Raw genomic sequence first — 27,069 nt, forward strand, 5'->3', positions numbered from 1 at the left:
CAGAACTGATCTGCCCATTTGTACAAGGACAGAGAGTCTGCATTACATCTTCAAAGGTCCACAAGTCCCTGATCTGAGACAAGTACGAAGGGTGGGATTACAGAGTTTATCAGCTGCATGCATCTCATTGGGTTTCGTGACGGGGTAGCTACCGTCTTTGCTGTCTTCCCCATCATATCTTTAGTTTGTGCTGTGATTCTTATACTTACTATATATACACAAGGTGTCAATGATGCCATTTGTATTGCTTTTACAGTAAAGACAGAAAGGCTCATGGTTTATTCAGGCAAAATTTATTAGATGTCTATTGAAGAAAAATAACAAACCAACAGAAAATAACACAAATACCATTTTCTTGTAAGAATTTAAAGTTAATTATCTGGTAGCCAGGTATGAAACACTTTTTTTTCAACCAGATACAGAGTAGAAACAGTGCTACTTTAAATAATACAGGCATTAGAGCAGGTATAGGCAAACATCCAGCTGTTTGTACCCAAACATGTCCCATGACACCTAGCCACCAGCCAACTATGCCCCTAGGAAAGCTGATGCTCAGAGGCAGCTGGACAGTGAAGCATACCCATGCCTGAACTGGACACTGAATTCCTTCCTAGGAACGCCATTAAGAGTAGGTGTTTATAGCAAAGCTGCATGCAGTAGAACAACTTGAAAATTCAGAGCCTTTCAAATATAAAGCTTCTTTATGTCTTCAACATGAAATCCTGTATACTGCAAAAGAGATGTTTATTTTATAGCATTTCTCTGTTACAAATAAATATGTACATTTAGATACCACTGGTAAAACTAAGTTCATTGTTTCACAAAATCGTTCATAAAAGACTATTTTACAGGTCTCAACAGTTTAGCGTGACAAAGAGCAGAGAAAAGCTGGCAGCCTGACGCTGGCTCGGATGCTCCCAATTACAACAAGGCTTAGAGGAGGAGACAGGACAAAGGCTCTGTACATGGACGCCGGGCAATATATGTACAAAATACTACAGAAAAAGTCACTTTTTAGAGTCTTTAGTGTTTCTAAAAAGGAGAAATGCAGTAAACACTATTTATTAAGGTGCTGAGGAAGTTGTGGACTGGATATTATCGGACCCTGTATTTTTTTTGTTATCAGTGGGGCCTCTTCATAGGCAATAACATTTTAGACAATACTGCTATTTTAGTTATGCTTCATTTTGCAGCACACCTCAGTATATAGTCAAGTATAAAACACAATCAGTGCCATTAGACTCGGGGGGGCCCGTTAGGGTCCAATTCTCTAAATTGATGGCTAACTGGATCTATCAAAAACCTTAATTGCAGAACTAAAATATAACACTGGTCAGGACAGCTTGGTGTTTAGGGTTTCTTTTTTTTTTTTTTTATTGTGAGCTGCATCAGTACCTGCACCAAACGTCACAAATCATATCCTAACAGCTGGGAGTTTCTGACAATTATATTTAGTGAAGGGTTCAATATGTGGCACTGCATTGTGTGTGATGGGTAGTGTACATAGAATAAACCCAGCAAACCTGCCTGCAGGACTGCTGCTCTTATGCTCCATAAGTACGTTGAAGAGTGTGGAAGTCTAAGGAATAGAGAGCCTGCTCCTTTTTAATCAAGAGGTGCCAATCAATTTGTTTGGGTATCTGGAAGGCTCTTCCCCCCAGGAGTATCAGACAACATCCAACCAGGATGAAGCTCCAAGGTAGACTTGGTGGTACGATCTTTATGTCACACGTCCTAAAAAGAATAGGGCTCACGGGGAGGAACATGGAGGCTGCTGTAGCTGATTTCTCATTCTGCCAAAGTAAGATGCATAGCTTAATAACCCAGAACAAGTATGTAGATAACAAGTCCTGACTTTATTCTAACTTTCCTGACCCACATACTTTCTTATGGTTAAAGCCCGAGGGTCGGACTAACAGGCAACTAACATTTTCAGGAAGTTTGAAGCCTCCATGTTTCTCACAAGATTTACTTAAATAAAGCAAATATTAAAAAACACTGTACCAATTAAGGGCATAGTTTAAAATCAAAATATGTCTAGAAAACAATGCAATAAAAGTAATAAGCTTCATATGGTGCCAACCTATTCTTCAGCTTATTCTGCTAATGTCTTGATGTTTGCTTGTAAGCATTCTGCCCTTGTTCCAGGGTGACCTCCCAAGAGCATTATTATACACTTTTCTTAAAGTGAACCTATATTCAAGCTGAGGCAGCTAAACACAAAACTTAAAGGGGGTTGCTCAGCGACCATCCAAATAAAAGATGGGGGAGGAGCTTCCAATAACTGAACAATTTCTAATTACTTTTATGCTGAACTATTGTGGGGCATAGTTTTACATATACACCAATAATATTTTACTTGTACTTGGTTGTACTTGGATTTTGGACTTGTATTACCCCAAATCAGTTATCCAATTTATGTTTGTTTGACTTTTTACATTTTTGAAACCGGTCGTCATTTATACTTCAGGCATTGGCAGCCTTGAGGAAAAAGCTATATGTATATTTCAAATAAATGCTACTATAGCCATACCCAATAAAAAAAAAGAAATTGTCAGATTATGTGAATGGAGCTTCTGGCAATTCAGATATTATTGGAAAAATAAACAGTAGTCTCAATAGACCCAAGAGATAATAGTGTATTTTTCCGCAAGGTGGACAAAATATTGTAGAATTCAGCAGCTGGTCCCTCTAATCTTGGTAATGGCAGACTGGGAAGATTTGATTTTAACACAGGACCTATATAAGTGAGTCAGCTACTTGGCTCTTGAGATTTGCCCTGCCATGTGATGAGTAGCATATTTGTGTGGATTATAGATAATGCATAAAACTCCCACATATGTATTCCTTCAAAGAGGTTTGGTGTTACAAGAGCTGACACTCATCCCACATATAACCTGCTTTATGGGCCTGTTCACACTAAAATGTTAATGTACACATGTTAAAGTGCAGCATTCAAGTGTTAAAGAAACACTGTACTGATCTGTGCGTTGTGGTGCACTATAACGCAAGTGTATTAAGATGCGCTGCCTAGGTGGATTGGGTGCCATTCAAAATTAATAGCAAAACACCTGTTTCATTAGTTGCCATGCTTTGCGGCAATGCATGGTAAATAGCCCATCCTGCCACTCTTTTACCACAACGCGCTAATGTGAGCAGACTATTAAAATGTGTGCTTCATACCGGCAACAAACCTTATTATTATGGCACTGCTGCAGTACAAACAGGTGTATGTTCATACTAGATAATATATTCTGCATATTTAAAACCATATGTGATTGCAAATCCTTGTCTTAGCAACAGTGAATTGTTGGTTTGTAATGCTAGAATTCTACACAAAAATGTGAAACTCAGGTATAAATGTTATATATATGAAGTGAGCAAACTTGATATTAATATATCATGCTTGGTAATGAATGTTTAAGATAACCCTGTGCATTAATAAAAGTAAATTCAGAAAAATGAATGAAAAGACTATCACTCAAACCGCTTCCCACATAACTAATGCATGCTTTCTGTACTTCTATAAAATTCTTCAGTGCCCTAATGCCATTTCCCCTCTATTTTATTTTATTTTATTTTTACTGGTATCCTAGAGACTGATAGATTAGGTGGAATTTGCTACAGAAAGTAGCAGCTATGTTTATGAGTACCTCTTATGAGTATTTTCCATCATTGCGTCTTGATAGATAATCCAGCACTGACAAAAATATAGGTATATTCTACAAGTATAAAAAAATGACGATGGTATGCAAAGAGCTGCAACCCATAGTAGCCAATCAAAATTCATGAGTCTCTGACTTAGTGTTCTAAGAATAAAATGGATTGGCTGCTGTGTGTTTCTACACTTTGCTCATCATCTTTATCGGTTAAGCCAATTTGCTTTCATAAAATAAAATTCAGATATGTTTCATTTGAGGTCCTTTCAGGTCAATGGCAGTACTTCAATGGATTATGAATTAAAGCTAAATTGGGTTAAAAAAAGAAAAGCCTTGTTTAACAATGTCAGACTGGTTTGCTTAAATTGTAAGTCCAGGCAAAACCTAACGCTAAATCTGTTCTCTGCCATATTCTAAGCCTAATCTATCTAACCCTGTAGAGCAAAACTTGCTGTACTTACCTATTCTGCACCTGATCCGGGCCGCTCTCCAGCGGTGGATGCTGTGTGCAGAAGAGGACTGAAAACGGCTGTGAAATGAATAGGAAGTGACGTCACCCATAGACTTACTATGGGGCTTTCGTTGTCGGATGCCTCTCCTGCACCCGCCTACACAGCGAAGCCACAGCTGACAGCTGATGCTGGGACCAGACCGAATTGGCTGTAGGATAGATGAGTACAGTGATTTTTGCTTTACAGGGTTAAATAGATTAGGCTGAGAATGTGGCAAAGAGCAGGTTTATTAGCCTTAGTTAGTTTTTGCCTGGACTTAAAATACTCATTTTAATTAGTCATAAAATGCTTCAGAGTGATGGTTGAAGGTTACTGAAAATGTAAGTGTTTTTTCCACGACTTTCCTTTCATTAATTTTCTGACACTTCCATTTCTTCAACAGGTTATTGACCTGCCAGTGCCAGCTGAAGGGGGCTTATATTCAGGTTTTATAAGATGGGTGTGAATTGACACAATGTAGAAGTGGTTTTATGGCAGAGAAGTTGAGACTTGTGTTATACCGGCTTAAACAATCAGTCCTTATTTGACAGAATGTGAACAAGGTACAAAAAGCAGTATGGATATTTAAGGAATGCAATGTCTTACAATTATATTGCCAAAAGGCTTTCTTCTGAGAACTATTATTGTCATTGCGTTCTTTGGTACAATGAGCCACAATAGTATCTGTCGTTATTTCCATTATCTTTAGGTTTGCAATCCTGTTTAATAACCCATGCATGCAGTTCACAGGAACCAATTGGACACTTGATTTCATTTTCTAATGCAGATGAAGAAAATTACAGAATGTCATTGGTTTCTATTATTTCATCAACATTTGCACATATTGAAATGTGCACGTTTTCATAAATGTTCCCTAAATTTCCCCCACTGTAGGTATGATAGTAAAACATTCTTATGCAACAAAATATATTCTAGTTACTTTTATTCTGCTTGGGAAAAGATTGTAATGAAATCTTCCTTAATACAACTGGTTGCTTCCAGTTTAGGGGGAAATGTAGTTTCAATCCAGAGGATCATTTTATAATAGCATTTAAATATTTTAACTTGGATTCGTTGACTCTGAACACCTGTACTGGCACAGGAAACTTGTTACATTTCTCTAGAAAGACAAGGCCTGTGCTGATCCTTGTACCAGTGATACTTTATTGTAAACCTGTTTTAGGTTTCTTTTGTTCACATTGTTCATGTAACCAAACACACCAATGTGTTAACACCTCATTTAGCTGCATTGTCTTGCACTGTAATGCTATTTGAATGAACCAGCTTCACAGAAAAACATATAGAGGCAGTGAGTGCCCTGATTATAACAATTTTGGTGAAGAGTAATGATTGGTGCAAGAATATTATCATTAGTGTAGAGAACAGGGCCGGACTGGCTCTAACACTGCTATAAAACATTGGCGGGTGGCAGCAAGGATTACATATGAACGGATTCTGGTCAGAGACGAGAAGCGTGCTTCCTAGCAAAGTCACAAAGATGTGTCAAGTGAGGTAGCAGGCATACCACGATCACAGCCTTTTCACATAGTTTCCAGGAAAAGTCCCAAAAAACTTTGTTCTTCTCGAGGTGCCTGTAAAGAGACGTGAGTATGTTAGAGAACATTTATTCATATTACCATAAGACAAGTTGTAGGCAAGCTGGCTGCCAGGACCCTCATATAGAGTCTTTAGATGATATGATCATTTCATTTTATTAATTTTGCTTATAGAAAAGGTAAGGGCGATATCCAGAATTAGAGGTGAGCAGTCACTAGTGCTGAGGTTTCAGAAGCAACTGTATCCACCAGTGTTGCTAAGGGGGGAATGTTGGATTAATGGCTGCACACTCCGGAAGCATGCCAAAATCTTTATTGTATTGATCAACAAATAAAAGCATATACAGCACAGCAAGCACCAGGAGATAAAAATGTTAAGGGTTTTCATGCAGATAACAGCACTTTATCATAACACAATGTAGGTAGGGAAGACCCTCACCATGACCACATCCAAAATATATGTATAAGGATTGACCAAGGCAAAAAATTGGCGGACATTGTGGGCACCCAATGAGAGGGAAAATCAATAAAAAGGTATACATTTTATTACAGCATAATGAAAATAAAAAAACAAAACATATAACCAACATACAAACAACACCCTGTATGGACACAGTTACCGGTTACACATTAATGCAGTTACAGAGAGCTGGATTAGGTAAGGTACAAAGATTTTCATAATGTATCAAAGTATGAGAAGGATTTCTGATCCAGTAATGCCTCCAAAAACTTGCTTGTCAATGCGTTTCACTAAAATTTTAGCTTCCTCAGGACAAATACTGGGTAGGTGCTGGTATATTTAAAAACAAAAGAGTGCATGTATAAATATTTAGTGTAGTATATATCTATAGAAGTATAACTATGGTTGTTACAACATTTCTCCAGGAGGAGTACATATACACAAAGACCAATTACATATAGACATGACAACATGTATGTTTGCCTGGTAAACTTGTGGCTCAGGGTATGGGAGAACCTCACAGAACTAACAGACAACTGAAAAGGCAAAATTTCAAGTTTTCATATGTGTGTATGGTAGTAAGATGCACACATATAATGTGGTCTATGATGGGTACCACTAGATAAAACAGAGATATATGCATTATGGACTAGGGTACCACTGTAAAAAAATCCCCAGATCAAAAAAACGGTTTATACTAGAATGGCTCTCACCTGATATGCAGTGGTCATGTAGAAATATTAGAATATAAATCACACAGAGCGGTAAGTGGTCACAGATTCCCACTATAAATGTATTCAACACAGTATCTAAAAGTGGACAAAGTCCATGATTGGGTGTTAACCCTTTGAACGGGATATATATAGTGGAATAGAATACAAAAGATATATATGGATGGCACTTACCAATAGTACCGAGAAATGGCCAATAGGTACAGAACCAATGTATTAAATGGATGAGTGCTCAATCCCCTTAAGTATAGAGACCAATAGCATGTCTAAAAGAGGGGGCATAGCAACCTATTAAAGTGGAGGTCCACCCTGAAAAAAAATTTCACCAAAAATCCTAAAAAAATAAAAAAAAAACATTTGAAAAAAACATTTTTTTAAACTTACCTGAACCCTTGTTGCTAGGCAGTCTTCCTAATCTGCCTGTTCCTATTCCGCGGCGTGTTCTGCTCCTAGCTGAGTGGCCCCGTTGCTTTCTGGGAACTGTGTGTGTTCCCAGAAAACCACGGGGCCATTCACAGATCGCTCGCGCGTGCGCAGTAGGAAACTGGCAGTGAAGCCGCAAGGCTCCACTGCCTGTTTCCCTTACCTAGGATAGCGGTGCCGGGACCCGAGAGCTGAGGGACGGGTCGGCCTCGGGCGGCCGACATCGAGGGCACCCAGAACAGCTAAGTACTTATTTAAAGTCAGCAGCTACAGTGTTTGTAGCTGACGACTTTAAAATTTTTTTTTTCAGGGACGGAATCCAGCTTTAAGTATTTAGCATATATATGGAAAATGCCTAAATGCAGGCACAATTGACAAGAAAAAGACAAGTAAGAAGAAGTGAGAACCCACCTGAATATTTAAATATTGCACTTATCCCATAGGGGGAGACCTTTTGTTAGGGCTCAGGTCAGTGTTGCCGCATAAGCAGGGGAAAATGTCCCCCTATAATAAAAGCAGTTATATAGATGGAATAAATGTCCAATTTCCAAGAAAGATGTCACATAGTGGTTTGCTAGAGTGGCTAAACAACAATACGGCTTACCCTTCGACACTGGACCCCTGTGTACGGCTTTCCTCTCTGTGTGTGGAACCCAAACCCATGTGCGTTTCTATCTTATATAGAGACATGGAAGTGACAGAGGGAGGGGTGGGGGGCGTAGCGGCGTGAAAATTGCACCAAAAAAGCTCAATCATGTGACATATAATAGCGTCACATGATAGTGAGTCATACAAGCAAAGTCATGTGACCATATACATCCCCTCATGTAGTTGGGCATGGAAGTAGCAGAGGGGGGAGCGTGGCAGCACAAATATGGCGCCAAAAAGTAACCGGTCACATGACGTAAAACAACGCCATGTGATCTTGGTAATGTGAGCGTAGTCATGTGACTGCAAACCGCTTCTTAAATGATTAGGCAGATATCAACATGTGACTATTTACATCCCCTCTTGTAATAGGGCATGGAAATAGCAGAGGGGGAAGTGTGGCGGTGCAAATATGGCGCCAAAAGGTACCCGATCACATGACGTATAACAATGCCATGTGATCGTGGTCATGTAAGTGTGGTCATGTGAACGCAAACGCTTCTTAAGTGATTGGGCAGATATCAACAGGAAGTGAAGAGGTACACAGGACAGAGCCACAACACATATCCACGCGAACACACCCACCATCAAAACTCTGCCCCAAATAAATGGACAGACAAAAAAAGCCAACAATGGTAAATAATATGTGGCAGACAACGCAGTGATATATTGCATGATCACCACGCATACAATCAGCCCACAACGGCGCAACCATACAACGCAAAATTGCAAACTGGGAACACGTCAACATCAAAGTGTAACGCAGCATCTACAAACACCCATATCTCACATCATACCCTAAACAGCAGCCAAGAAAAAGACAAACATTTATTTGGGAGAATGGCCTATATTGGCATTACAAATTTCTGACCAGATATATTGATGAGGACATAAACCCAAGTGGTTTAGGAAAACAAATATTTCCTAATCTACATAATATGTCTCCTGCTTTTAGAAATGCATGGGAACAAAACCTGCAGAGATGCACCAAAAAAATTATGGAACTGTTGGTCGCTGAATACATGAAAAGCACTAAAGAGGTTGATGAAGAAATTAAACAACTTTATGCCCAAAATCAACTATTATGCTCAAACCCCTGTGTAATGTTAAGGATAAAGAATTAAGTGACCATCTTGAATAATTCAACGCTGATTTAATTAAAAATAAAGAGCAAAAATTTGCAAGAGACAAAATTGCATTATTGCATCAATAATATAGATGGTCTCTTCCGAATTTAAGATGGGGCTGGCTTCAGGGGGCACAGCAACCTAGGACCTAGAATGAACATGAAATTAGGGACTCAGATTCCTCTAACGCCTCTAATAACTCTCGCTTTTCACAAGGTACGGCTAGATCTCATGGAAGAAATCGTAATCCCCAAAAGAAACCTTTCAATCACAGGAATGAACGCAAACGAGGTGGTAAGAAAAGACTTCTCAACGACTCGCACCTGGGGGGGTTCACATGAACACACAAGATCCAACCCCAACGAGGCGACTCTGGGCACATCTGCTTATAAATCCTCCATACATGTACAGTAGTTAAACACGATAGGGGTAAGTCAAGCTCTGCACAATCCTCTTTTCTTTCCGGCAGCACTACACCTTTGTTTTTTTCCGGCCCAAACGAGGAGGTCGCTCCTCCACCAAAAGAAAGGAAAGTGAGCAGCAACCTGGACCCATTCATAGTCAAAACTCCACAAGAAATGACATTTTGAATGTAATCAACCTGTCAGATTACAATTTGTCCACTGCAGAAATAGAAGTATTAGGTCTGGGTCTAACCTTCTTCCCCACTCAGGAAATAGACCAATTTGAGACCATTAAGGATCTAAATTTGTTTGCCCGTAAGCTGACTTACAAGTACCTATTTGACCAAGAGAGAAAGAGAAGGGATAAAGATAAAAAGCATAGAGCTCAATGGAAAACTTTCTCAGTGAGGGATTTTCGAGCACTAAGAGATCTGATAGATCTCTTGGAAGAGAATGAAAAATTTGAGCAGCAATCACAGAATTCCCTAGTTTTAGAGCGAGATGTTGTTCCCAATGTCCCTTTTGATAATACTTCACAAATTATTGTAAAAAAGAAATCAGAGAAATTCCCCCCTCTACAAACTAATCCAAATGTCTTGGCTTTTGTTACACAGGACACAAAGGAAATTGAAAAGCCCCAAATATATCTCCATAATGTGGACAATTTGTCCCCGTTCAGAAACAGGCTTTATAGAAGCTTTGTGCACAAGAGGGAATTATTATTAAACCCTCAGACAAAGGGGGCAATATTGTCCTCATGGACAGAGTCCAGTAAGTGGCCATGTGTAACAGGATCCTAGATAATGAGGAATGGTATAAAAAAATTTCTGAAGAGCATGCCAGTAAGGTTCAAAATGAATTTTACTTACTTCTTTCGGACTATTTCCACCAAGGAGTCATTACCAAAGATCAATATGAGGGTCTTCTCTTTAAAGATCCTGTTATGCCCACTTTTTATTCTCTTCCTAAGACACATAAAGATCTGGTGTGTCCCCCTGGAAGACCAATTATATCTGGGAACGAAGCACGCACGGAACAGGCTAGTCAACTAGTTGACCAATACCTCCGTTCCCATGTTGTATCGCTTCCTTCATATGTCCAGGACACACCAGATCTTTTACGTCTGGAAAATATTCAGGTACCGGTGAATATTATTTTAATAGCTATTGATATCGAAGCCCTGTACAGCAGCATTCCACACTCTTTGGGCCTGTCCGTTACACAGGACTTTCTAAGTAAGAGAACTCAGGACTCATGGTCCTTTAGCAAATGTATCCTTTCTATTTTAGAGCACATTTTGACAGGCAATGTCTTTACCTTCAATGATTACCTCCAGGTGCAGGGAGTTGCAATGGGGACAAAAACAGAGAAAAAAACTGCGCTAAACCCTCATGACATATGTTAGGGTATATATGAAAGGACACCAAATTGAATGTGAAAGTATATATGGATCCTACAAAAATTGAATAGCACACAAATCAATAATAAACAATCAATAATAAATAATAAAAGTCACAAAAGTGCCAAAAGCACAAAATAGTGAAACATAAGCAAAAAGTCCCAGAACCAGAAAGGAAATCTTCTAAAAAGATGGGAAGAGTCCCCAATTAGCTCTTCACAGGGATCAGTGTCTGAAAGTGGAAAGTGAAAACGACACCCCTTGCAGTAATCCTCCACCTTTAGGAATACATGCTTACCAGATAGTAAGCTCAACAAGCTCGTAGATAAACCAAGGGCCAGATAACCAGCAAGTATAGGAACATCCCTCTATTCTCTGTTAGCATAGCAGATGGCAGGCAAACCAGGTGTGTACAGGACCTTGTATTCAGGTATCCAAACAGCATCAGGAAATCACTCAGGCAATGTGCCGCGGACATGCATGGGGAGGGAGGGGGTTGCCACAACCCAAGTTACCAACATAGGAGCAAAAAAGAGATGACCATAGCGTAACTCCGTACAAATAATTTTATTAAAAACAAGTAGAAAACTTACATTTCAGCATAAGAAAAGGAGCGAAATAGCCGGCCGGCCGGCGAGCGCCCGTTCAGAATGAAAAGCGATGATGTCAGAACGTCAGCCTCCCGACGTACGTTTCGTCTGTATTTGACGTCGTCTGGGGAGTTGTGATGGGGACTTCGTGTGCCCCATTGTATGCCAACCTGTACCTGGTGGGGTGGGAACGTATGCTCTTCTCTGACGACAGGTATTCCAAATATTGGGATTGTATCCTGATGTGGAATAGGTATATAGATGACGTTCTGCTGTTGTGCACCGATTCCACTACCGATCTAGCTGAATTCATGCATGAGGAAACACCCTCTTACATGCTAATAGCTTTCATCCGACTCCTCTTATCAACAGTATCCCTTACAGACAATATCTCAGGCTGCGCAGAATCTGCTCCAATGATACTCTATTTAAGCAGGAAGCAGAGACACTACAAATGAGATTGTCCGATACAAAGACAGCGTTTAACCACTTCAGCCCCGGAAGGATTTACCCCCTTCCTGACCAGAGCGCTTTTTGTGATTCGGCACTACGTCGCTTTAAATGACAATTGCGCGGTCGTGCGACGTTGCACCCAAACAAAATTGACATCCTTTTTTCCCACAAATAGAGCTTTCTTTTGGTGGTATTTGATCACCTCTGCGTTTTTTATTTATTGCGCCATAAACAAAAAAAAAAGAGCGACAATTTTGAAAAAAAAAGCAATATTTTTTACTTTTTGCTATAATAAATACCCCCCAAAAATATATATATAAAAAAATTTTTCCTCAGTTTAGGTCGATATGTATTCTTCTACATATTTTTGGTAAAAAATCACAATAAGCATATATTGACTGGTTTGCGCAAAAGTTATAGCGTCTACAAAATAGGGGATAGTTTTATGGCATTTATTTTTTTATTGGTAAAGGCGGCAATCTGCGACATCTGACACTTTTGACACTATTTTGGGACTATTGTCATTTATACAGCGATCAGTGCTATAAAGATGCACTGATTACTGTGTAAATGACACTAGCAGGGAAGAGGTTAAACACTAGGGGGCGATGAAGGGGTTAAGTGTGTCCTAGGGAGTGATTTTAACTGTGGGGGGGATAGGCTACTACTCACATGACAGCGATCACTGCTCCCGATGACACGGAGCAGTGATATCTGTCTTGTCACTAGGCAGAATGGGGAAATGCCTTGTTTACATAGGCATCTCTTCATTCTTCCACTCTGTGACACGATCGCGGGCACCTGGCAGACATCCAGTTTCTTGGGACCCATGGTCACGGAGCATGTGGCGGGCGCACGCCCACAATGCCGCATCTTAAAGGGGATGTACCTGTACGCCCATTTGCCCAGCCATGCCATTGTGCCGACGTATATCGTTGTGCGCTGGTCGACATGGCGTTAAAAAAGCTTATAAAAGAGCATTTAGGCAGACTAGACAGAAAGCTTTATGTAAGAGACCCCAACAAAGTGAGGAAAATACTACCAGGATGATTATCACCTATAATCGCCAACACTCATGCGTACAGGAAATACTTAAGAAACATTGTTACCTTCTTACCAATGATCCCATCCTCTGTAAATATACAGGTCCCAAACCCAATATCATCTTCAGAAGGGCAAGATCACTCAAGGACAAATTGACACAAAGCCATTTCTCTGAGACAGCTAGCGAGGATACCACCTTGAGAGGAACTTGGCAATGTGGCTCATGCGCCTTTTGCCCATGGATATATACCATGCAATGTATCTGCCAAACGGCAGATTACACTCTGCTGTACACCATGTCAACTGTCAGACGGAGGGCGTGGTGTACATTATGTTTTGCGAATATGGCAGTTTCTACATGGGCAAAACCAAACAAGCTTTGGCGTCAAATTAAGTATCATATATACTACATTAACAGTAATCAACTGCTTACACATATTAGACGACATGTAAATCAAATGCATGCTGGTGATAGCAGTGTAGTAAAACGAACTCTCGAGGTGGTAATCATGATAAAAAAATCCTACAAAGAGAAATGAGATGAATTCACACCCTGGCTGCTACTACTGTCCCTGGCCTTAAATGAAGCTATTAGTTATAAACCTTTTTCTGTAAAAATATTCATATCTTTTTCTCTATGGGAAGAAATTTATACCTGTTGATTTTGCTGAAATGGTGTACCTAAACTGATCCGCTGTATGGTGTATGGAACTTTTTAGGCCTGGCCACAATGGTCCTGTTGTGGGGTTTTGTGTGTTTTTTTTTCTTGTGTTTTGATGTCTAAATTGCAATTGAGCTTGCTTGCTGCTTGTTGGCGGGAGACGTCTTTCTCCAAAATAAATTTTTCCTTTTTTTCTTGACTGCTGTTTAGGGTATGATGTAAGATATGGGTGTTTGTAGATGCTGCGTTACACTTTGATGATGACGTGTTCCCGGTTTGCAATTTTGCGTTGCATCTTTGCGTCGTTGTGGACTGATTGCATGCACGGTGATCGTGCGATATATCACGGTGTTGTCTGCCGCATATTATTTACCATTGTTGGCTTTTTTTGTCTGTCCATTTATTTGGGGCGGAGTTTTGATGGTAGGTGTGTTCGCGTGGATATGTGTTGTTGCACCGTCCTGCATACCTCTTCCCTTCCTGTTGATATCTGCCCAATCACTTAAGAAGCATTTGCGGTCACATGACCACACTCACATGACCGCAATCACATGGCATTGTTATACGTCATGTGATCGTGTACCTTTTGGCGCCATATTTGCGCCACCACGCTTCCCCCTCTGCTACTTCCATGCCCTATTACAAGAGGGGATGTATATGGTCACATGTTGATATCTGCCAATCATTTAAGAAGCGGTTTGCGGTCACATGACTATGCTCACATGACCATGATCACATGGCGTTGTTATACATCATGTGACCGGTTACTTTTTGCTGCCATATTAGCGCCACCACGCTCCCCCCTCTGCTACTTTCATGTCCTACTACACGAGGGGATGTATAAAGTCACATGACTTTGATCATGTGACGCTATTATACGTCACGTGATTTGTCTTTTTTTGGAGCCATTTTTGTGCCGCCACGCCATGTCTCTATATAAGATGGAATTCACATGGGTTTGGGTGCCACACACAGCGAGGAAAGCCGTACACAGGGGTGCAGTGAAGAAGGGTAAGCCGTATTGTTGTTTAGCTACTTTAGCAAACCACTATGTGACATCTTTCTTGGAAATTGGACATTTATTCCATCTATATAACTGCTTTTATTATAGGGGGACATTTTCCCCTGCTTAGCGGCAACACTGACCTGAGCCCTAACAAAATGGGATAAGTGCAGTATTTACATATTCAGGTGGGTTCTCATGTCTTCTTACTTGTCTTTTTCTTGTCAGTTGTGCCTGCATTTAGGCATTTTCCATATATATGCTAAATACTTAATAGGTTGCTATGCTCCCTCTTTTAGACATGCTATCAGTCTCTATACTTAAGGGGATTGAGCACTCATCCATTTAATACATTAGTTCTGTACCTATGGGCCATTTCTCGGTACTATTGGTAAGTACCATCCATATATATCTTTTGTATCTCTTTTGTATTCTATTCCACTATATATATCCCGTTCAAAGGGTTAACACCTAATCATGGACTTTATCTACTTTTAGATACTGTTTTGAATACATTTATAGTGGGAATCTGTGACCACTTACCGCTCTGTGTGATTTATATTCTAATATTTCTACATGACCGTTGCATATCAGGTGAGAGCCATTCTAGTATAAACCCTTTTTTGATCTGGGGATTTTTTTTACAGTGGCACCCTAGTCCATAACGCATATATCTCTGTTTTATCTAGTGGTACCCATCATAGACCACATGATATGTGTGTATCTTACTACCAAACACACATATATGAAAACTTGAAATTTCGCCTTTTCGGTTGTCTGTTAGTTCTGTGAGGTTCTCCCATACCCTGAGCCACAAGTTTACCAGAAAAGCATACATGTTGTCATGTCTATATGTAATTGGTCTTTGTGTATATGTACTCATCCTGGAGAAATGTTGTAACAACCATAGTTATACTTCTATAGATATATACTACACTAAATACTTATACAAGTACTCTTTTGTTTTTAAATATACCAGCACCTACCCAGTATTTGTCCCGAGGAAGCTAATATTTTAGTAAACGCGCCGATGAGCACGTTTTTGGAGGCATTACTGGATCAGAAATTCTTCTCCTTTGATACATTATGAAATCAATCTTTATACCTTAGATCCAGCACTCTGTAACTGCATTATTGGGTAACTGGTAACTGTGTCCATACAGGGTGTTGTTTGTATGTTGGTTATATGTTTTTTTTTTTATTTTAATTATTCTGTAATAAAATTTATACTTTTTAATTGATTTTCCCTCTCATTGTGTGCCCACAAAGTCCGCCAATTTTTTGACTTGGTCAATCCTTATATTCATAACACAATGTGTTATGATTAAGCGCTGTTATCTGCATGAAACGTGTTAACATTTTCATCTCCTGGTGCTTGCTGTGCTGTATATGCTTTTTTTGTTGATCACTACAATAAAGATTTTGCCATCCCTCCAGTGTGCAGTCATTCATCCATTTTTCCCTGTTGATCTCGGAGGCGAGCTGGGCGGGCACCTCTGCTTTGGGAGCAACACTAGACTTGCAGCACTCACACCTTGAGCAGTGTTTCCTCATCATTGGACTGTTGCTAAGGGTGGTCGAATGTTTTTCATTTATTAGTATAGTGTGAATCAGGAAAACTGCATTATGGCCACTAGATGGAACTTACGATCGTAGTAATTCAATATTTATTTACTATGATCATCAGCTTCATCTACTGGCCATAATGCAGTTAATGCTTAATTAACTCTGTTCTATGAATAAAGTACATTCAACCTGTTGAGAAAATAGCCCAAAAACAGTAGTTGTTGCCCCCATTTGCACAAAATGAATGCACTTGCAGTTTCACAGGTCTAATAGCTCTGGGAATTTACCCCCAAGTGTTTAATTTGCTGTATTTTTCATTATTTGTTTGCAATCTTTACTTTAAGAATAGACTTGTAATATGGGTGATTCTAGGAAATGGTGGTTTGCAGAACATACAGGGATTTCTGTTAAAAAACCTCCAGCACTAGATCTGCACTAGTTGACTGCTGCTACCGGTAGACAATCTAGAAAGCTCCTGTCTCTGGAAGGTGGCACCCAGCTCAGAACTTGTACTGATTCCTGAAGCCAGCCAATGGCAACTTGCAGTGTTAGAAGCCTTTACAAAGGCAAGTAACAATTAGATTGACAGATTCCCTACAAGGCAAATTGAAATGGCTTCTGATTAGTAATTAGAAAACAAAAGGCAATGCTTACCCACAAACCATCCATCATCACACTTTTCCATAACATCAATCACATCACCTTCTCTGAGCTCCAGCTCATCTTCATTACGTGGGGTATAGTTGTACAGTGACTGATATCTATTCGAAAAAAACAGAAAACAGATCACAACCTTATGGATATATGCAGTTTATACATTATTTTTCTATGCTGGTTTTGCTTTGGGCACACCTTGATTTTATCGATAAATTCTTTTGGCTGCTGGTAACCACAAGGATCCCCACTGTGATTCAGGCCAGGGACTTTCAAGCTCCACTGATCCAAATCTCTTTGCAGTGCAATTAAGCACACCTCTACTAATTCAGACGTAAATGACAGCTCTGCTATATGGAAGTATGCAGTAGGCTAAAGGTGGCCATAAATGGATCAAAATTCAGCAGGGACCAACCAATTTTTGATCCATATGCTTCCATGGATCGGCTGAAATTCAATCCATGTGTTTACCATATTGGATAAAAGCCGCTCAATCAGTAGTATTTTCTGACAGTGGTGACAGTGGTGGAGTGTGTGGTGTGGATGGGGGAATCGGATCAATTTTTTCATTCAGCCTGCAGAACCATATATGGTAAGCTCAAGGTATTATATTCAGAGAGATATCGATCAATGGCAAGGAGGGTTACACAGAATAGAGTGACAAGCAGGAGGCTACGGCTTTGCTAAGAAACCCAGCTCAATGTGGATGCAGGTCAGTTGGTAAATTTTATTAACAAAAAGTGCAGAGCTAAAAAAAAAAAAAAAAATAATATATAAAAAAATAAGTAAATATACATGTGACCAAATCAAATAAATGTATACATGCTAATCCATGTGAATCAGCATTATATAGTACAAACACCATAAATCAAAGTGTCAAAATCTCAGTGAATCCAGAAATAAAGCGCTAATAATTCAGCTTCACATCCAAAATTGTGTTCACCCATTCTACTCTTCTGCAAAAGTGAATAAATGGAAGAAACACCCAGCAGTCCAGGCTCCACACCCTGTGCCACACAGGATCCTTTCCAGATATGTTTGGCCATGATAAGAAAATGGTCAAAGAACGCATAAAGGGTTATATTCTCATCCTCCAAGATGTGCCAACCTTAATACATCCAGGAAACTTGAGGAACGCTCATAGGAGGTAAAAAAAAGTTAAACCTCAACCAAATCTTATAAAGAAAAGTGTGCACTCACATTATAAAATACTACAATACCGAAACTGTGAAAATTTGAACAGTAAGACACTCCATCACTTCCATTAAAAAGTTGCGCAATGACGTCACATCCAATAGCCCTTCTCTGCGCGTTTCATCATAGAAGAAGTCATCAGGGGGAGTGGCTGCGAACACCCTTTTACAGTACTCAGAAAGCTACTAACATCATGGTATTTGTAATAAAGCCAAAAAAAAAAAACACTTACAATATATAATCATATCTGCAATAAAAATATGGAATACAAATAAAATTCAATTATGAGTAAAAATACAGATGTAAAAATACACATATAAAATGAGGAAAGTCTATGGGGGGGTAAGGATCAAGGCCAAAATAAGATACAATAAACCTAATGTTGAATGTGAATGGGACACCAACCTAACTGTTATTGAAACAATTTAATTCAACCCATATGGTTTGTAAATATTCAAATCCTAAATCCAGCATGTCCCCACAGGCACCATGTTTATAGCTATAGATAAATTGACATCACATTGGAGGGCAAGTCATGATAGAAGGGAAATATCTCAATTAAAATCACAATGGATTTCTGATTTGAGGACTTACAAAACCATGGGTTGAATGTTGAATGGGATGTCAATTGTTTCATTAATAACAGTTGAGTTGTGGTCACATTCAACATCATGTTTATTGTATATTATTTTGGCCTTACTTGCCCCCCCTATGGAATTTCCTCTTTTTATATGTGTATTTTTACATGTGTATTTTTATCCATAATTGAATTGCATTTATATTCCTTATTTGTATTTGAGATATGATTATATGTTTTATTATTTATATGTTGGTGTGGACACCCGATTGGTAAGATCAATGGGGGTATCTCAGCAAGGATTTTTCCTTTTCTCACTGTTATTTGCTTTATTACAAAGACCATGATGTAAGCAACACTCGGAGGATATTCATGTAGTATTGGATAGCTGGCATATGATAACGCCAGTTAACATTCACTATCTGTCGAAACGCAGTAAGTGTATTGGTCTGGACATTTTCTGGTTACTATAAAAGGGTGTGTGTGCAATGTTGTCTTCTGGCCACTCCCCCTGCTGACGTCTTCTATAATGAAATGCATGGGTCGAGGCTGATCTGACATCATCATGCAAAGTTCTACTGGAAGTGACAGAGTGTCTTACCAACCAGATGGTCACAATTAAGGTATTGTAGTATTTTAACGTTTTATAATGTGAGTGTGCACTTTTACTTAATTAATTTGATTGGGTTTTAAATTTATTACCCCTATGACCCTTGCTCTTTCTTTATGTGGTACTATATATGGAGAAAATGTGAAAAAGCTTCCCGGATGTAATCAGGTCGGCACCTCCTGGATGATGAGCAGTTAATACTATATGTATTGTTTGACCATTTTCTTATGGTGATTAAACATATCTTCTAAGAATCCTGTGTGGCACAGGGTGTGGAGCACAGACTGCTGGCTGATTTTTTGCATTTATCCACTTTTACAAGAGAATAGAATGGGTAAACACAATTTTGAATGTGAAGCTGAAATATTAGCACTTTATTTCTAAATTCACAGACATTTTATGGACACTTTGATTTATGGGGTTTGTGTTTGTGCTATATAATGTTGATTCACAATGGATTAGCATGAATACATTAATTTGATTTGGTCACATGTATAATTATTTTTTATATTGTTTTTTGTTAGCTCTGAACTTTTTTGTTTTGATTCGTTATTTACATAAATTCATTTAATTTGTTCAATTCGTTTTCGGGATTTGTTTCATTTATTTGTTTTCAAATCAATTTCGAATAGTTTTTGAATTAGAAAAGTTTTCAAATTCGAATAGTTTTCGAACTCAAATAGTTTTCGAACTCAAATAGTTTTCAAATTCAAATAGTTTTCGAACTCAAATAGTTTTCAAATTCAAATAGTTTTCAAATTTGAATAGTTTTCGAATTCGAATAGTTTTCCAATTTCCAAAAAGAATAAAATAGAAACATTTTTTTTCTGTTCTATTCCTTTATTTTCTATTCTATTTATTTCTCTTTGGAAATTGGAAAACATTTTGAATTCGAATTTTGTCCTAATTTGAATTTCGTTATTTTGGATTCGTTTAAATTCGGTACTATTCTAATTCAGAAATTCAGATACATCCGGATTTCCAAATAACGAAAATTTGTCCGAATTTTAATATGGAACGGAACAAACCGCACATGTCTATTTGAAACTTGATATTACAAGTTTTTAGTGCTGCCATCTCAAAACTCTACAACCTGAGCACAGCGATTTCTCTCTTTTCAGTTGATAAATCTGTCTTCATCTCACATCTGTACTCTGACCAAAGAGTCTGATGAGAAGAATAGGGCAGGATGCCTCATAGCTTTTTAAAGACAATTTACTCCTTAACACTATTCTACATAACACAAAATTATCTGTTGTACAGGTTATAACCAAACAAGCAGAGAGTACTGGAAAGGACAATTGATATTCATTGAGATGTGTTGCACCTATGCCAGGCATAAACTCTGGAAAGGTACGTAAGCAAATTGTAAATGTACAAATACAGGTAGTAGGAATAACATTTACAAATATTGACTTACAGCTCTCCTATAGTCTGGATGTTCTCATGACTGTACACTGCACGCTGTGGGAGACATAAATTACTCTTTAGTATCATTTACAATGTCAATGAAAATTGTAAATAAAACATAGGTTAGTCATTGAACAAGGGCCATTGCACTTGTTACAAGTATGCAAGCAGAAGGTGATAACAATAGTTTCTATGCTAGTGAACAGAAGTTGGATCAAGTGTTTGTGCCATGGCTACTATTGACCTCTTTTTCGTCTCCTAACAAATGTCACCCCCAAGAATAATGCCTTTAGATAGCCAAGTTCTGGTACAGAGAACCCACATTGCTATGAATATTCATTAACTACAGTATATGTAGGGACAAAGTTTTATTTACTGTATAATATTACAGTAATGGCACCCATAATGCTTTAGTCCATTCCTGGCTGTCATATCTACAGTCATGTTAGGTTTTAAAGTGTATATCTTATAAGGCCCTGGGGCAGGTGATAACTATAAACTACATCATCAATATTCCTTGCTAGAGACATTCCTGGTGTCAGTCACTCCACAACTATTAATGGTAATCACCTAAAATACAATATTTTAATGCAAAAAATAATAGTAATAATTCAATGCTAATTAGCATGAGCAGGTAGTTAAAGGCTAGTAATATTACAAATAAAAGCTGGCAATACATGGTTTGAATTTCGGCCTCTTCCTGCTGAATCAAGTGAAATCGGAGCTGTGTATAGCCCTCTTGGCAACACTTAGTCCACAATAGTCGATTGGAAAATTGAAGGAGCTGGGTAGAAAATTGTCAGCCGACAAGTGACTGTGTGCAATCAGAAGCAGTCACTGTTCAGGTATTCAGACAGCCAGGAGTGCTGCAGCTGTCTTAGGTCGCAGGGGAGATTCCTCTGTCTAAGCGTTTTAGCTTGAATGGGGAAATCAATGGCTTTCTCTAATGATCTAACTTTAAATGTGTATGTCTAGCTTACAGGGAGCTAGAATCTCTTTATTCTGCAATTTCAAAGAAGTGTACAATAAATAATGTTTTGCATATTTTAATTGCCTTATAAGTATCAATTATCAAAGACGTTTGCTATAATTTTGCTTTGGAAATCATTGTTTCACCAAAAATCTTTAAAATCAATTACACACATGAAAACACATAATAGATCTGTTTGCATTATTTATAGCAAATATATAAAGCTTTCACAAATACAAATACAGAGCATTATTACTGCACGCAGATCAGGGTAGAACACATAGAAGCACGATATATTTTAAAGCAGGGACAAGACATAACTCTACACAATGTTTTCTCCATTGTGACAAATAGAACAAGGAAGCAAACACAAGCCAAGCACCATGCTTCACAGCTTTACGGTTTACACAGTTCAATCTTACAGATACACAAATGCTGATCAGCTAAATAATGTACGCACTGAGCACTTCACTCTTACCAGGTTTTTGTTAAACCACAAAATAGCTAGCAGAACTACTTGTATATGAAACGAGAGGGAATCTTGGTTAATGGGCCAGATCAGAATAAAAAGAATTCTTGGGGCTTCTCAAATACAGAATGTGCTGTTCAACCTGCTTTACATTGTACAGAATTCTACAAAAATGAAACCAAGTTCATGAAAGGATAAGATTGTACTGGTATGACTGTTGCAATCTGTTTAATAAAAGGAAGGATGTATTACAATGTGGAGCAGGTTTCTTTTAGGAATAATTACAAAACACACTTAGCACAGTATATGGAGTCTCACTCAATGCAAGAACTACAAAGGAATTCAGTAATGGTCTTCTTCACACTAGAGTAAGTCTATACACCCAAGACCAGCCAAAACCGTTTCAAGTTTTGCATGGAGTCAGGAAGATGGGTGTTGGGCAAAATAGAAAGTTGGGTGAATTTTCCCAGCATCTTTACTAGAATGTCAGATTGGTATTGCTGTGTGTGTCACATTAGGGAGATTTACCTTCAACCAGAACTCCAGCCAAACATAATAAAAATGAATAACCCAAAGAAGAAATAAAAAATCAGCCTTTGTTGCAATAATTTACTTCAATCCAGAGTTTTCCACAAAAGTTCTTCTTTTCTGCCACAAGATGCCCTCAGTCTAATGACCAGCATCATTTAACCCACTTGCTCTTAGCCCTGGCTTTCATCCTCTGACTGGACAGTAAGGGCCAATTAATACCAGGAATTGCACTGTGCAATCCACATGCAATTCTGTGCGGTGCGGTTGAAATTGCACCAAAATTACTGCACCCACTACCTTTGGAAACTCACTGCAACCAGATCGCATGGTACTTCTGTACCATGAGATCCGATGTAGGCACACACACTGCGTTTATGACCTGCATTTGAGGAGTAATTAACTTAATATTGACACCCACTGCAGATCGTAGCTGCAGTGTGTTTTGAATGCGGTGAAGGAAACCCAAGTTTCCCGCAACACATTCTGGTATGAACAGGACCTGAAGAACAAGCCGCACAGTGATGTGCTTATCTCTCTGATACATTGCCTCCTCCTATCAGTATGATTTTTGTCAGCACATGAACTGACTGGCACCTTTTACTGTCTCTCCCTTTCTCCATTAGATCTATGCCATACAGGGGCTGTAGGAGGCTAATACCAAGCAAATTCAAGTACTAACACTGCTTCTATTCAAAGCGGAGTTCCAGTCATTTGTTTATTAAAAGCCAGCAGCTACAAAAAGTGTAGCTGCTGACTTTTAATAAACAGCCACTCACTTGCCCCATGATCTAGTGGTGTACTCACCGCAGCCGCGTTCTCCCAAGGTCCTCGCTCAGCAGCGCCGGCATCTCTACTATGGGCACCCGGCTGTGACAGTTTGCCGCTTCACAGCCAGGTGCCCACTGCGCATGTGCGAGTGGCGCTGTGGTCTGTGTCTGCCCACAAAGTCTTCTAGGACCAGTCATATGTCCAGAAGACTTCTGGAGGGAGAGTGTCTGCTTCCGGTCGCCTAGGTGACCAGAACGAAAGTGGGAGCAGGTACCTGTCAAATTCGGGTACCTGCTCCCCCCTCCTGCCCAAAAGCTTTCACAAACAGGAGCTGGGGAGGAGGCCTTAAAGTGCAAGTTCCACTTTTGGGTGGAACTCTGCTTTTGAAAAAAATCCATTAAATGATGTATTCATGATTACAGAGCTGCATTCATTTCATGTGTGCATAGATTTTGGCTTTCACTTCTCATCAAGGTGATGGCTGCCAAACAGCAAAGTAGAGGAAATCTGCTCTACTGGGACACAACATTTAAAACGTAACTCAATAGGACATAGTATTTAAAGCCTGACAAAAGTTCTAACGCTTCCCAACTCTATGCAAAACTAAAGAAAAAACTTTGACCGATGATGGGTTTTATATCTGCTAATGTAGTTTTGTGTTACCTCTACAAAAATACCAATTAAATAGTTATTTTCACAAATGTATTCAAATGTGTTGTTTCTAAACTAGCTGATGTGAGGATAAATAACACACAGTGGGGTTTATTTACTACAGCTGGAGAGTGCAAAATCAGGCTCACGTCTGCATAAAAACCAATGAGCTTCTAAACTCAGCCAGTTCGATTAAGCTTTTGCAATAAAACCTGGAAGCTGATTGGTATCTATGCAGAAGTGAGCCTGATTTTGCACTCTCCAGGTTTAGTAAATGAACCCCAATGTCACACTATATCCCAGTGATGCCTCATTGACCCTTCAAATGCGCTTAAGCTGCAAAGGCAGCCGGATACATGCCGCGGGATGCACTGCAACCACGTTGCAGTGCACGCGTTTGTAGCACAGTGGTGCAGGCTTTCCAGGTATAAGAGCGCCCCCTTGCTCCCAAACCCTGTTCTGAGTATCCATAAAAGACACACAGAGTGGGACTTGGCCCTGCTCCCTTCTCACTGCCTCAGATTGACAGCAGCATGAGCCAATCAGGAGCGAGTGAGCCTTGACTCTCGTGCACATCGCTGGATGGAGAGTGTGTTCAGGTAAATATTAGGGGGGCTGTGGGGGGAAGCTGTATGCAGAAAGTTTTTTACCTTACTGCATAAAATGCAGTACTGTACAAAACCTTCTGCCCTTGCAATCACTTTAACAGGGCACACAATTGTAATTTCTATAAGGCAATGTAAACAAGCCCTTACACACATTTTAAAGCCCCAGGCAGCCAAAAAAAAAATACCCTTGCAGTGAGGGCTAAGGGAGACCAGGGTAATTTTCTGTGCTGAGTTGAGGTGAAAAGGATAGAAAGAAGTAGAAATAAGCAGTAGGGGCTTTGCACTTGGGTGGCTTTGCACATGGGTGGCCTAGCCCGTTCAACATAATTGCAAGCATAGTTCCTCCATCTGCATAGCCCAGGTGCAGCAGTGTACAACCTCCCATCAATATAAATGGCTTTGCGCTACTGTACTGGTGTATACAGGGGTGCTATGTGAGGCTGTACACTGCACCTGTGCTGCCCTGGCGGAGGAACTAAATAGGCTCAGCTGCCTTTGTGTAAAAAGCCTTAATACTTACCTTTTTACAGCTGACTGGAGTTCAGATTTAAGTTAAAGCATCTGTTTGTGTAAAGGTAAAGCCCTACTCCAGTCAAAACCTTCATTTTATGTTTTGGATAGACTTGGAAAAATGTAAATGCTTCTGTCTAAATGTCATTGCTGTTCATGACCATATTATGGAGATTCCAGCTAGCTTACTTGTTCCTGTGACAGCAGACCAAGAAATCAGAGTAGCAGTCACTGCTGGGGTAGAAAGTCACACATAGTAATAATAACTTAACAGAGGGTCTAACCCTTCCCTTCACTATAAAAAGTGTGTTTTGTTATAGTCTTTGTCCTCACTGGAGAGATTTCCCACCACATCCTGTCCTGAGAAATGATGGGAAATCACACGAATGGGGACAAAGACCACAATTAAAAACATGACCAGGATTCCATGTCCTCCCCATTGTATCCAAACTCAAAAGAACGTTTTTGCTGCAGTTGGACTGTAACCATTTTGTGCCTTACTAATATTTTCAATTTTTTTTTTTTACACATGTTAAAATATGCATTAAGGCTGGAAGATTACCTAAACCCCTCCAAAATGTATACATTTTCTGAAAGCAGAGGACCTATAGAATAAAACGATGGTAGTTGCTATTGGTATTTATCCCAAACCCATTGCTTGCATCTCAGTCTGTTGTTCTGAGCTTTCATGTTGGCCTTGAAATGTATCCAAACCCAAAAACAATTATGGAATAGACTGCAGCTTACTATTCCTTAGAAGTGGTGGCTTTATTGTTTTTTTTTTTTCCCAAGATTTATTTTTAATCCTGCCAGTAACACACTTACTGTCTTAGGCCTGGTTCACACTGGTGCGGCATGCGCTCTGACTTTGAGAGCACATGTCGCATCACAAGTCGCACCCCATTAAGTGCAATGGAACCGTTCTAATAGTTGCGACTTCAGTCGCTCCGATTTGGAAGAAGGTTCCTGAACTAGTTTTGGTCCGACTTCGGCACGACTTGCATTGACTTCTATTAAAGACATTATATGCAAGTCGTGCTGAGGTTGCAGGGATGACAGCTTCAAAGTTGCGTGGAAATCACAGCAGTGTAAACCGGCCTTAGGGCGGCAATGCTCATTCCACCACTGCATCTATGGAAGAGCAAAGGCTGTCATCCTACCTAGGCTGTTACCATGATCTGGACTACAAACACACCCTCCACACAATTAAATGGGGGGTGGGGGGAATTAAGGCAGATAACACTGTATAAGATTTGAGTTTAGTATCAACAGTTAGTCTGCACTTGCAGAAAATATACTTGGACATAAAAAAAGGAAAACTAATGTAGCAATCACATCTAAGAACTAGTAAGCTGAATATATTACATTTTTGTTTGTAATCAGATAACTTTGTAAATTGAAAATCAATGCCTAGAACTCTTTGGCTTCTATAGCCCAGAAAGTAGCCTGTGGTGAAAATTCAGATTAGAAGGGTTATAGTAGAACATCTGGAAAACAGACAACAAAATATACCTATGTGCTCTTTCTTTGAATGCCAACGAATATCAGCATAACATAAAGTGCACTAACTGATATGGCAATAAAATGAAAAGAATGAACAGCCATCCAAATAGTTTATGCATGGAAAACGAGAAACAATGTGAATGTATATAACTTCCCACACTGATGCAATGCAGAACATATAGACACTTATAACACCATCAATCAGGTACATTTTACTGCCCCAATATTCTTCTTATGTTGTATCATGTCAGTAGAACTTGACAGGTCTGAAATTTTATTATTTTTGAGTAACTGTATTCTTTAGATCAGGGTTCACTAAATGGCCGGCCATGGTCCAGACCCAGACCGAGCATCAGCCCTGTTCAGACCACAGCCGTGTCACTTATCAGCCTGGGTGTT

The 27,069-nt window shown here is 39.3% G+C and overlaps 1 protein-coding gene across 24 annotated transcripts in view; it reads right to left on the minus strand.

Moving 5' to 3' along the window:
• Positions 1-276: 276 nt before the first annotated feature.
• The window catches only part of SORBS2 (sorbin and SH3 domain containing 2), a 497,996-nt gene continuing 471,203 nt past the window's right edge, over positions 277-27,069 (minus strand). For 23 of the 24 annotated variants that reach the window (XM_073607478.1, XM_073607469.1, XM_073607523.1 and 20 more), the window contains 3 exons: positions 20,671-20,714; positions 16,870-16,976; positions 277-5,742 (listed from right to left, as the gene is read on the minus strand). In XM_073607478.1, the coding sequence (XP_073463579.1) occupies positions 5,681-5,742; positions 16,870-16,976; positions 20,671-20,714 (213 nt within the window). In that variant the 3' untranslated portion in view covers positions 277-5,680. The remainder of the gene's footprint in view (positions 5,743-16,869; positions 16,977-20,670; positions 20,715-27,069) is intronic. The other variant, XM_073607486.1, reaches the window with a different exon arrangement.

Source organism: Aquarana catesbeiana, linkage group LG01, assembly GCF_042186555.1.
Source record: "Aquarana catesbeiana isolate 2022-GZ linkage group LG01, ASM4218655v1, whole genome shotgun sequence".
Lineage (NCBI taxonomy): Eukaryota > Metazoa > Chordata > Amphibia > Anura > Ranidae > Aquarana > Aquarana catesbeiana.